The sequence below is a fragment of the Diospyros lotus genome, chromosome 8 (genome assembly GCF_014633365.1).
Source record: "Diospyros lotus cultivar Yz01 chromosome 8, ASM1463336v1, whole genome shotgun sequence".
In the NCBI taxonomy this organism is placed as follows: Eukaryota; Viridiplantae; Streptophyta; class Magnoliopsida; order Ericales; family Ebenaceae; genus Diospyros; species Diospyros lotus.
The window spans coordinates 20,756,367-20,769,824 of NC_068345.1; the positions used below are offsets into that span (position 1 = coordinate 20,756,367).

At 39.2% G+C, this 13,458-nt stretch overlaps 1 protein-coding gene across 2 annotated transcripts in view; it reads left to right on the top strand.

The window, feature by feature from the left end:
* Positions 1–13,458, top strand: part of LOC127807510 (phosphatidate phosphatase PAH2-like) — a 64,912-nt gene that overhangs the window by 40,254 nt on the left and 11,200 nt on the right. For both annotated transcript variants that reach the window (XM_052345408.1, XM_052345409.1), the window contains 4 exons: positions 6,829–6,872; positions 6,961–7,089; positions 7,182–7,280; positions 9,229–9,368. In XM_052345408.1, coding sequence (XP_052201368.1) covers positions 6,829–6,872; positions 6,961–7,089; positions 7,182–7,280; positions 9,229–9,279 — 323 coding nt within the window. In that variant the 3' untranslated portion in view covers positions 9,280–9,368. The remainder of the gene's footprint in view (positions 1–6,828; positions 6,873–6,960; positions 7,090–7,181; positions 7,281–9,228; positions 9,369–13,458) is intronic.

A 13,458-nucleotide genomic window follows, 5' to 3' on the forward strand; every position in this document is an offset into this window, starting at 1 on the left:
AGAGTTCATATTGGAGACAGATGCCTATGACATAGGGTAGGGGCAATCTTAATTCAAGAGGGTAGGCCAATAGCTTATCTAAGTCAAGCTCTTACCTCGAGGCATATTGGCCTAAGTATTTATGACAAAGAGCTTTTGGGCGTCCTAATGGCGGTGGAGAAGTGGAGGTATTACCTAGAGGGCCGACCATTCACCATCAAGACAAACCATGAGAGCCTAAAATTTCCGTCACAACAAAGGGTTCACAATCAACTACAAAGGAAGGGGATCTCTAAGCTCATGGGGTTTGATTATGTGATCCATTATAGAAAATAGAGAGAGAATTTAGTGGCAGATGCCTTGTTTAGAAGGGAGATGGAGGGAAGTTGCCATGCAATTTCAGCCCTGGTACTTGATTGGGTGTAGGGCATAGCCAGTAGCTATAGACTAATTGGATCAAGGAGGTGCTGGCCCGCTTATTTGTGCAACCCCAAGATGACTCAAGATATACTCTAAAGGGAGGACTACTCAGATACAATGGTAGAGTGGTGATTGGGGAGGATGAGTAACTGAAGAAGCAAATTTTACAATCTCTACATGATTCCCCTATTGGAGGGTATTCAGGGTTGGATGTAACCTACCACCGAGTTAGGCAATTATTCTACTGGCCAGGGCTCAAGAAGGACGTGACAAGGTATATTCTAAGGTGCAGCACTTGCCAAAGATGTAAGCATGAGCAGGTGCCTTACCCGGGACTTCTCCAACCCTTGGAGATACCATCCCAGGCGTGGGAACAAGTTAGTATAGACTTTATTGAGGGGCTTCCCAAGTCGAAAGGTTTTGACACTATTCTGGTGGTGGTAGATCGGGTAACCAAGTTCAGCCATTTCATTGCATTGACACACCCTTTTACTGCTACAGAGGTGGCCAGGAGACTGATGGACAATGTATTCAAGCTACATGGGTTGCCATGAGCCATGGTTTCAAATAGTGACAAGGTATTTACCAGCCAATTCTAGAAAACCTTATTCCAAGGGCTAGGAATAGGACTGCGTTTGTCATCTTCTTACCACTTGGAAACTGATGGGCAAACTAAACGAGTGAACTAGTGCTTAGAGACATATCTAAGGTGCCTGTGCTTTACCAGACCAAGGAATTGGAACCAATGGATGGCCTTGGCACAGCGGGGTACAACACCAACTATCACAGGAGGACTCCCTTTGAAGCCTTGTTCAAATACCCACCCCCTATCATCCCTGCTACTATGCACTACAGTCCATCTGAGACCTCGGCAAATCAATATTTGCAAGCCAGACAAGAGGCCCTGCAGGTGATCAAGAGAGAACTTACCCTAGCTTAGCAAAGGATGAAACAAATGGCAGATAGGCACTGCACAGATGTGAATTTTGAGGTGGGTGAGGAGGTTTTTCTGAAGGCGAAGAGGTTTCTACAACACCTTTTCACCATAGGTCCTATATCTAAAATTAGTCCCAAGTACTATGGGCCTTTACTGAAAAGGTGGGTCCTGTGGCTTATAGGTTGCTACTTCCTGATGGAGTAGGGCTACACCCGGTGTTCCATGTCTCCCTTTTAAAAAAGGCCGTGGGCACAATAGAAGAGGTAAGTCAGGAGGTACTGGAACTAATTGAAGATCCCATAGTAGAAGTGGAGCCCAAAGCAGTCCTAGAAAGGAGAGTGATCTACCAGGACTCACTGCCTCTCACACAAGTCTTGATGCAGTGGACACATCTGCACCTCGACAACACCACTTGGGAGTACCTTCCAGACCTTCTCCAGAGGTATACAAAATGGCTAGCCTTCTCTGGTTTCTTGAGGACAAGAAATACTTCAAGGGAGGAAGGGTTATCACAGCCCGAGAGGGTAATCTTGTAATTGGGTACACATGGCTAGTTGGGTAGTTACATGATTGTATAGAGATTGTATGCAGGGGATTAGAACCAAGTGCACATGGCCACTTGGCTATTCTAGAAGATGTAAATAACTACCTCTCCTATAAATAAGAAAATACCACCGAGGATGGGGATCATGTGAGAAAATTACCACTGATTTTTCCTCTCCTAATTCTCTCAGTTCTCTCTCTCTATCTCTCTCTCTCTCTTCTTTCCCTCTATTTCTCTTATTCGACTTTCCCACCTACTTTCGGTTCTTCCTCAATTACGGAAGAGCCTACCGGTCAAATCGGGGATTTGACAAAGGCTAACCTTGCTAGGTAGCTTGGAACAAAGGGAGTGCAAGATGTTTGGGGGAAAGAAACTACAAAAAATGATGCTGAAAAAGGGTGGCCAAATAGCACAATTGTATTCCATACAAGTTGTGGGAATAGAAGAAAATGATAGTTTGAAGGAGAAGCAGCAGCCTACAGCTACATCTATTGAGCTCCAGCTCTCAAATAAGGTACAATTTTTAGAAAACTTGTGCTTACTTTTGATAGAGTTTAAAGACTTGTTTGATGAGCCAAACTCTTTGCCTCTCCAATGACCCCTAGACCATTCCATTCATCTTAAACCAAATTCAGCCCCTGTTAACATTAGAGCCTGTAGATATTCTCCTATTCAAAAATTAGAGATTGAAAAGCAAGTTAAATCCATGCTTAGCACCTCCATAATTCAACCTAGCCAAAGCTCGTATGCATCTCTAGTCCTTCTTCTCAAAAAGAAAGATGGAATATGGAGATTTTGCATAGATTACTGGCAACTCAACTCTAACACTATCAAAAACAAATTTCCCATACCCTTAATAGAAGACCTACTTGATGAACTGTTTGGTGCCAAAATTTTCTCTAAGTTGGATCTTAGGTCTGGTTATCACCACATTTGTATGAAGCCATCTGATATCCCTAAAATGGCCTTTAGAACCCACCAAGGGCTATATGAGTTGATTGTCATGCCTTTCGGATTAACTAATGCTCTGGCTACTTTCCAAACATTGATGAAGCGAATTTTCCAGCCCTACTTGAGGAAGTTCATCCTCGTTTTTTTTTTTACATCCTCATTTATAGCCCTAATTTTGAACAATGCCTATCTCACCTTTGTACCACTTTTGAGGTCTTTAAATCTCATCAAATGTATGTTAAGTTTTCTAAATGTACTTTTGCTAAGAAAGAAGTTGAGTATTTGGGACACATAATTTTGGGAGATGAGGTGAGGATTAACCCGAAGAAGGTGGAAGCAATGGTAGAGTGGCCTAGACCCATGACAGTAAAAGAGCTAAGAGGATTTTTGGGGTTGATTGGGTATTACTAGAAATTCATTTAGCATTATGGACTTATTAGTAGGCCCCTAACTGAATTGCTTAAGAAGGATGCCTTTCAGTGGAACCCTAGAGCTGAGGCAGCCTTCTTGGCATTGAAGAAATCTATGACTCAAGCTCCGGTGTTAGCTCTACCAGACTTCACTAAGCCTTTTATCATAGAGACTAATGCATGTGAAGTGGGATAGGGGTTGTCCTTGTGCAAGAGGGAAAGCCATTAGCATTTATTAGCCAAGACACTTGGGATTAAGCGTGTATGACAAAAAATTATTGGTTGTTTTGGGAGCAGTGGATAGGTGGTGCCATTACTTGGAGGGAGGACTGTCTGTAATCAAAACGGATCACGGAAGTCTCCAATTTTTGTCACAGCAGAGACTACACATGTAGTTGCAAAGGAAGGGCATATCTAAACTAATGGGGTTAGATTACACAATCCATTATCGAAGGGGAAAGGAAAATGTGGTTGTTGATGCCTTGTTAAAAAGCAAAGAAAGGGGAAATTTTGAAGCCATTTCAACTGCAGTTCCAAAATGGATCAAGGAGTTAGTGGCAAGTTATGAGCACACAGATTGGATAAAGGAGAAGGTGACACAATTGTCGGTGCAACCTGGGAATCCTTTGGGTTATACACTTGCCAATGGTTTGGTTCGATATAAAGGAAGATTGGTGATAGGGGATGACTAGTCCTTGAAAGAAAGGATCTTGAAAGCACTCCACTGCTCACTTTTAGGAGGTCATTATGGAGTGCTGGTGACTTATTAGAAGGTGAAACAACTGTTTTTTTAGCCTGGGCAAGAGAAGGATGTGGTGCAATTTGTGCTGTCATGTGCCATATGTTAGCAATGCAAACAGGAGCAGATGTCTTACCTTAGGTTGCTACAGCCCTTGGCCATTCTTGAGCAGGCATGGGATGGAATTTCTATGGATTTCATGGACGGATTATCAAAATTAGAAGGTAAGGATGTTATCTTGGTGATAGTGGACCATTTGACCAAATTTGACCATTTTATCTACTTGACACACCCATTTACAACTCAGGAGGTGGCACGAGTATTCTTAGATTTTGTGGCTAAAATTCATCGAATACCTAAGTCTATTGTGTCTGACCGAGATAAAATTTTTACAACTTTTTTTTTTGGCAAGAATTATTCAAGAAGTTGGGGGTGGGGTTGCATATGTGTACTGCATATCACCCACAGACAGACGGCCAAACGGAGAGGGTTAATCAGTCCATGGAGGCATACTTGCATTGCAAGTGTTTCACTAAACCTAGAAGTTGGAACAAGTTGTTGGCCCTAGCACAATGGTGGTATAATTCCAGTTACCACAGTGCTATTAAGAGGAGTCTGTTCGAGGCTATGGTTGGTTACAAACCCTCCCTTTTACCTGCTATTTCGAGTCCAAATCCTACTATGGCTGCAGTAGGACAGTACTTGCTGTAGAGGTAGCAATGTTGACCATTCTCAAGAAGAATTGGCCACTGCCCAAAATCGTATGAAGCAAATAGCTGATAGAAAAAGAAGCGATAAGTAGTTCAATGTAGGGGACAAAGTTTATTTTAAGGTTAGACGATTTTTACAGCAACCTTATACATCTATTCCAGCTTCTAAGCTGAGTCCTAAGTATTTTGGGCCTTACTCTATGGTGGCCAAGGTGGGCAAAGTTGCTTACAGGTTGCAACTTCCAGAGGGAGTGGATTCTCACCTTGTGTTTCATGTTTCCTTGCTCAAGCAAGCTAAGGAACCCCAGGTTAATGCAAGCCATAATTTTCCACCTATAGCAGAAGAAATGGAAGAAGTGATCAAACCTCAAGCTATTGTGGAGAAGAGGGTCATCTATCAAGGTTCGTTGCCCTTAACTCAGGTCTTGGTACAGTGGTCCTACCTCCATTCAGAGCACACCACATGGGAAAATCTGCCTGCCCCAGGGTTGTGGGTCTCCTCTAAATTCTTGGGTACAAGAATTGTTTGAAGAGGGGGGGGGGGGATTGTCACAATCTTAGGGGTAGGAAGGGAATATTAATAAATTACAGTTGTAACAATTATATTTGTAATAGTTAGTTATATTTGTAACAATTAGTTAAATGGTAGTTGTTGTAATAGTCAGTTATATTTGCAACAGTTTGAAACTGTTAAGGAGAGGCTATATATGTAATCGAAGGTGATAGGAGAAGGGATTGAATAACAGATGTATTCTTTTGCCTACTCTCTCTCTCTTTCATATTATGTTCTATGTCCAGAATTCCATAATTGTCCAAGCCTGACTCTAGGGACTTGACACATCGTTTCTCTTCATTCTTCCACTGTCCTTCCGTTTAAATAAACCTGCTTCATCTAGAACACATTTGAATGTGCTACTCGAGTTGAGTGTCACCACTCAATAAGGGTTAAGAAAACATTTTATATGCATGGATGGCATGAACTTGATGTTTGGGCATGACAAATTCTTTACTAGTCAAAGGGCTAAACATCTTGATCTCCACACACATCCACCAAGCTAAATGGACCTAAAACCCATTATAGATCCTCCTTCACTGACTGCCGACTTGCTCGACCATGGTGAATGTTTTTCCCAAGACAAAACAACACTCTATGGCCATAACTTTCATGAAAATGCAAACAAAACTCCCTTTGAAACAACGTAGTTAAGCCACGTGCTTTTGTGATATTTCATACTTGAAGAGACATAACATTGTATTTTCATGCAGTTTTGAGTTCAAATGAGCCCTTACCTTTGCTAAATGAAGCTTTTGGTGAAGAAGATTAAAGGTGGAATAGCTCAGTCTCTTTTTTTCTCCTTCCTTTTTCCTTTCTTCTTATCTTCTTCCTGCTCTCTTTCTTCTCTTTTTCTTTCCTTTCATGTCGGTTCTTTGTCCAGCTGTGAACTCTCCATCTCTTTTCTCTCTTTCTCTTGCTCTCTAGTTGCTAAAAATGGCTAGGTGTGAGCTAAGTCCCCTTATATAGTCCTTGATGACATTAGAGACATTTTAGTCTTTTGATCTCTCTTTTCCATTTCTATAATTTCTAGCTTATACAATAATATACATATACACATATATATTATGTTTGAGAGGACAAGAATTTCTCACCTCTCCTCCCCCTTATTGCTGACCATGCTTGAGTTTTGGGGCAGGGATTTTGTCCCCCTTAGTCCATCTCCACATTCAACTCTTCCTTTTTCTCCATTCTTCATCTTTGTTTAAATTCTTGCTTATTATTAATACTCATCAATGAAGAGAACTAATTCTCTCGTACGTTCCCTTCAGATTCCGATTGGCCTCACCTTCCCAATTGATTCCATCCTTCCATTTCACTTCCTATTTTACTTTACTTATCCTTGTCTCCATGCATGCACAAGTATTTATATCATACCTTTATTTTGGCTCAAGTGTATCACAAACTAAGATTATGTGTGTGTTAGAAGCTTGAATTTAAAACTGACTAAGATTACCAGTCATAAGAAATCCAAAGTAATACCGTTAGAAGAAATTTTGTTGGATTATGTGTGTTTTGAGTTTTCTAGTAGATTAGTTTTTTCAATTTACTGCACTGACAAATTTTCTGATCCATATTTTTGCAGTTATTAGAAGAGCTCCTCATGAATTCAAAATTGCTTGCTTAGAGGTTGGCCTCCTAGTCATAACTAATATAAATGTAGTGTAACATGTCTCATGAGAGGAGAAACATGAATTTTTAGTTATAAATTTTCCAGGATATCAGGGCATTATTTCCTCCCGATCACAACCCATTCTATGCTGGCTTTGGAAATAGAGACACTGATGAGATTAGCTACCTTAAAGTTGGAATTCCAAAAGGGAAAATCTTCATCATTAATCCTAAGGTAACTGTGGATAGCCTCCCACTAGGATTGATTAAGTTCTTACTGTACCTGACATAACTTGAGAAACTTTTATTGTGACTTTGGGTTTGCAGGGGCAAGTTGCTGTTCATCGCCAGCTTGACACGAAATCATATACTTCACTCCATACTCTCGTGCATGATATGTTTCCGCCCATGCCCTCATCTGAGCAGGTTTTTTCCTTTTTCTTTTTTCTTTTAGTTGATACATCTCCCCCCTCCCCCCCCCACCCCTAATTTTGAATAATTTCTTTTTCTCTTTTTGATAAGTATTAAAATCATGATATATGAGTCCTGGTCTCAAGACCATATAAGGCTGGAGTCAAGGTTAAATTCTCCGCCTTTACACCCTCCACATGATGTGCCTTGCAGATTTTGAGAGTTTGAACTTGAGAAATAGAGGGTTGTGTCAATTAATTTGCACGAGGTTAAACTCCTGGAATTATTATTTCTTCAGCCATTTAAGGAATATTGAGAAACAAATATTACATTTGGACATAAATTTCAGAAAAGATACAAATATAGTGCTCTTTTGCAATATTTGCTCAAAAGAAGTCGATCAAGCCATAGAAAAAAATGAAGTGCTGTAAACAGTTGGATTGGATAATATCCCAATAGAAGCATGAAAATACACAAGGAGAGGAAACATTTTATGGCTAAGGCTAACAGGATGCTTGATGAGTGGAGAAGGAGCTCTCTATTGCCCATTTACAACAACAAAGGGATGTGTTCAAAGTTATGAAAACATAGGAGCTAAAATAATGAGTTTTGCCATTAAATTTTGAGAGAGAATGATGAGTGAAGGTTAAGGAGGGAAAACAATATCTCTGAAACGCAATTTAATTTCATGCCTAGAAAATTAACAATGGACTGTTTACTTGGTTAGGCAACTGATGGAAAGGTCTAAATTAACAGAAGGATTTGCATATAGAGTTGTAAACATGGAAAAAAAAACCTATGACAGGATTCTCTTGTAGAGTGAAAGACTTAGGGTTGCTTATGTAAATGTTATTAAAGACATGTATCATAACTAGAAACATGTCTTTGGACTTGTGGAGGAGATATTGAGGCTTTTCTAACCACAATTGGATTTCATTAAGAATTTGCAGTAAGACATCACCACTTTATTCTTGTGATGGATAAACTCACTAAGCACATCCAAGAACAGGTGCTTTGTTGTATGTTATCTGCAAATTATATTATCTTAGTGCATTACTGAGCTACCACTGTAGGGGACACTATAGAATCCAGAGAGTTTAAGTTAAGCATATCAAAAAACCAAATATATAGAACAGAAGTTCAGAAAAAGTAGAAGTGTGAATAATGTTGTGGTGAGACTTGAAAGATTTGAGTTATCCTAAAAGTACCAGTTTAAATATCTTGGATCAATTGTTGAAAAGACAAGATGACTATTGATGATGTTACCAATAAAATTAAAGTGAGATGGTAAAACGGGGAAATATTCTTAACATTTTATGTGATAATAAATTCTTTCAAAGCTAATAGAGAAATTTTATTGGATGATTAAAAGATCAGTTTTGTTGTATGGCATGGAATGATGAGTATACATGTAAAATACGAGCACAACTGAGTTATTGTTGTTCAAATGGATCCACAAGCATATAAGAAAAGGCAGAATTAGAAATAAGTTATTTGTAATAAAAATGGAGTGACATCTTTTGAAGATAAGATGCACAAGATACATTTAATATGGTTTGAACATGGAATATAATGGCTTTATAGAACATATAGTAATGGATAATGATGACTGGCAAGTTAGAATTCATGTAATTGTCCCTAGTTAGTGGGATTGAAGGTTGGTGGTGGTGTGTTGTTGGGTAAGTATACTCTCTTTACCTTCACTCTTATGCCTTTAAAGGTTTGGAGTTGAACATAGCATTTGAGACCAGAAAATTGAATCAATTTCATCTGATTTACTTATTTTACTTTGTTCTAAGTAAGATCACTCAAGACTCAACCCCTTGCTCAATCACGTGCCTTTTCCATTTAGATTTCCTGGCCAATGAATCTGAATTGAAATTTGATTTCGCTATTTTCAGTTTATATAATTTCTTTTATTGGCTAACTTAAATTTCTATCAATTTTCCTCCCTCGTTTCCAGGAGGATTTCAATTCATGGAATTACTGGAAGCTTCCTCTTCCTGCTATTTGATGCTTGAAGGTCTCAGAAAGGAAAAATTGCTCAAGCCTCTAGAAATGGAGAGAGGCCAGGCGCTAACCAGCTTGCCAGGGATTATTCAGGTAATTCATAGTTTAGCTTCATCATCCATAAATAGGACATAAAATCAGGTTGGGACAATTGGATCTGTTTTCTAGTTGGCACAATTCAAAATTTCTCTAATTTAAGAAAGCTGAGGCAATTGAATGGTAATTAACTGTGAAAATTTCAGAATTATGGTATTCTAAACTATTGCTTTTGTTATCAATAGTTGGGAAAACTGGAAGCACCAATAAGTGAATGAAAAGTTAATGCACTTTAGAGTCTTTAGATAGATTTTACAAAAACAGAAAAAGTTTTCATGGCATGAGAAGTTACACTGAATACCTCACTTTATTAAACATGTAGCAGACTCCTCTTCCTGTTAGCTAGCAATAGTCAACTCAGAACCTGACGTCACTTGGACATCCTTCTCCCTCTAGAACCAACCTGACTCACTGGGAGCCTCCTTCTCAACAACCTAATGTTGAAGACACTTAGGCTTCTGTTCACTGGCCGCACATAACTTCTGTAGCTCCACACTAGACGGACCACCATAGCCCCCACTAGCTACTGCCTAGTTGTGAAACCGCCAGCACCACCACCACTTAATCCTCTTTGTCATTTTCCTCCTTACTCTCACAGGTGAGCGCTCGGATCCAGCAGGACCAACCTCCGTTTCTCCTGCCACCCCACTGCCTTCCAGCTGCTTGTCAAGGCTGTCTTTTATCCACCACCTTCCTTCTCTCACTCCACCAATTTTGATCACCATCGCTTGTGTGTCAGCCATCTTTTCCTCCCTTCCTCTGCCAAAGTCAACTCAGCCCAACCATTGCTTGTATGTGCACATTTATATGAGTTTATTGGAATAAATATATGTGCGAATATATATGTATTATATATAGTTTATACTTTATAGTATATACACATATCCTTTCCAATCAGTGGGCTCATTCTTGTCCAAATCATGTTCGCTCCCATTCAATTTTAAACCAGAAGACAAATTCCATTTAACTTGAAATCAATGGGCACATGCCACACATGGTTTAGTTAGGCACTAGATGGGTTTTTGTTGTGGTTTTAAAGTAGGCATGCTGAGTTTGTGGATTGAAGTTTGAAGCCTACTAATCAAGATCCTCTTGCAATGAACCTTGGTAGGCCTGCCTAGTATACTCTTACCCAAACTACACTTTCATCAATGAAATACCAAACCCCACCCACAATCCAGCCCGAACTTTAGCATATAGCAATCCCTACCTCTTGCACATTTGAACCTTCTTTAAAGAACATGTGAATGACATGAGTGGCTTGGATTATGGGCAGGGCCAGATCCAGGACTCCATTCATTGGGGCTGGAATTTGAATAAAATTATTTTTAATTAATAATTAAAGGTAAAATTAGAGATGATTGGTGAGCTAAAATTCATGTAACCAAGTTTACCTAGGCTTGATGCATTGTTAATTGTTCAAAAGTGAACCAGTAATTTGATCTATTCTCTTAAGGTAGCATTTACCAAATATATACAATTGGTAGGTGAAGAATAGAACAGGAAACTAATCTCTAAAGTAGAAAATTGCCTAAACCTAATTTCCTATAATTAAGTCTACTGAAATTAGGAAACAAAGAATGGAAAGAATAAATTGAATTAAATCCCCAACAACTTGTAATATAATCAACCAGAATATGATTTCCTAGAAAAGGAAACTTTATCTCTACATCTTCTAACACTCTCCCTTAAGATGGTGAGTGAATGTCTTGCATTCCAAGCTTGCTCATTAATCTCTAACACACAGTGTTGGGAAGTCCCTTTGTGAGAATGTCAGCAAGTTAATAATCGGTGGACATAAACGAGGTGCAAATTAGGCCACTATCAAGTTTTCTCCTTTATAATGTGTCTATCAACTTCAAAATGTTTTGTTCGATCATGTTGTACCGAGTTATGAGCAATGTTGATAGCTGACTTATTATCACAGTAGAGTCTCATGAACTCCTTCCACTTGATTTTTGGATCTTCCTAGATTATCTTGAGCCATAGTAATTCATATATTCCCAAGGCCATTGATTTGAACTCGGCTTCTGCGCTTGATCGGGCTACAACATTCTATTTCTTACTGTAAATAAAATAATGTGTGTATTCTACTAAAAGTGTATAATACAAAAGAATATATATATAAGTATTTTATGTTAATTACTCTAATACCCCTTACTTATCTTATTTAACACTCCCCCTTAGGGTGGAGCATATATATTAATCATGCCCATTTTGGTACAAATGTAATTCACACGAAAACCTATAAGTGACTTGGTGAACAAATCAGTTAACTGATCATTGGAACTAACATATGTTATAATTTCATCCCTAGAGAGCACATTTTCTCTAACAAAGTGGCAATCAATTTCAATATGTTCGGTTCTCTCATGAAACATAGGATTAGAAGCAATACGCATATACCACTAGAAGAATGTGGCGGCCAGACTGAGAGCGATAAAAACAGAATAATCAGCTTTACTATGAGTTAACCCAAAGTCAAGAATAGCTAAACTAAATCAACCAAATCAAGCTCAAGGAGACTGTTTTAAGCCGTATAAGGATTTTCAAAGGCGACACACCAATCCAGACCCCCTCTGAGCAACAAAGCCAGGAGGTTACTCCATATACACTTCTTCCTGTAAATTGCCATGAAGAAAGGCATTTTTTATGTTTAGTTGATGAAGAGGCCAGTGAAACATTGCAACAAGGGACAAGAAAAGGCAAACAAAGGAGATCTTAGCAACAGGAGAAAATGTATCATCATAATCAAGGCCAAAAACCTGAATGTATCCTTTGGCAACAAGACGAGCCTTAAGGCGATCAATCCGACCATTAGAACCAACTTTAATAGTGTAAACCTAGTGACAACCAACAGTAGACTTACCCATGGAAAGAGGAACCAAGTCCCAAGTCCCAGTGGAATATAAGGCTGACATTTCTTCAACCATAGAAGCCCGTCACCCCGGATGGGAAAGAGCTTCAGTAACAGATTTAGGAAGAGAAACAAAAGATAAAGAATAAACAAAAGTAGAAGATCCAGGAGACAAAGAATTATAACTAACAAAATGTGAAATGGGATGGAGAGGTGCAATAACGAGCACCTTTACAAAGAGCAATAGGAAAACTCAGGGTGACGGACCAGAGGAGGAAGAAGTAATCAGCACGGAGGATTAGTCAGTGGACGGCTCCCTTGGACAAGCAATGACAGGCGTTGTTGGTTGGGCCACAAGTTGAGGACGGCGTCGATAGACCTGAAGGTCGGGGCGATCAAGGCGAGAGGCAAAGGGCGGTGAAAAAGGAGAAGATGAAAGGTCGAGAAAAGGAACGTGCAAAGGTAAGCTAGTAGACACGAACTCGGAGACCTCAGACGAAGAGGGAAAATAAGGAGATTGTAGAAAGGGAGAAAGGGAAGCGGTATTCCCACCCATTTTATTGATACGAATCAGAAATATTTATACAAGTAGTTTCTTAAGAATTCTCCTAAGATTTAGGACTAGATTACATTCCTATTATCTAGATTACAACACTAAAAGATAAATCTAAGAAATAACACAAGATAATACAAAGCAATAAATAAAACAAAATAAATAAGAAGATGATAATGGATAATTATTAATGAATCTTCAAGGCCTGGCCCGGTCTTATTTTTATTTCTTCAACACTCCCCCTCAAGGTCTTGTTTTTATTTCTTCAACACTCCTCCTCAAGCTGGGGAGTGGATATCAATCATCCCTAGCTTGCTCACTGAGGCTTCAAACTGAGTACTGTGGAGACCTTTGGTGAGGGAATTTGCCACTTGTTGATTAGATGGAACATAGGTGATTTATAGAATATTTGAATTCAACTTTTCTTTCAAGAAATGCCTGTCAATCTCTATATGCTTAGTCTTGTCATGTTGAACAGGATTATGAGCTATGCTGATAGCTGATTGATTATCTCCCAACAATTTGATTGGCTTTGTCACTGGAATCTTCAAGTCTTATAGGATAATCCGAAGCCATAATAGTTCACACACACCCAAGGCCATGGCTCGAAATTCAGCTTTTGCACTTGATCTAGCAACCACCCCTTGCTTCTTACTCTAAGAAACCAAATTTCCTCC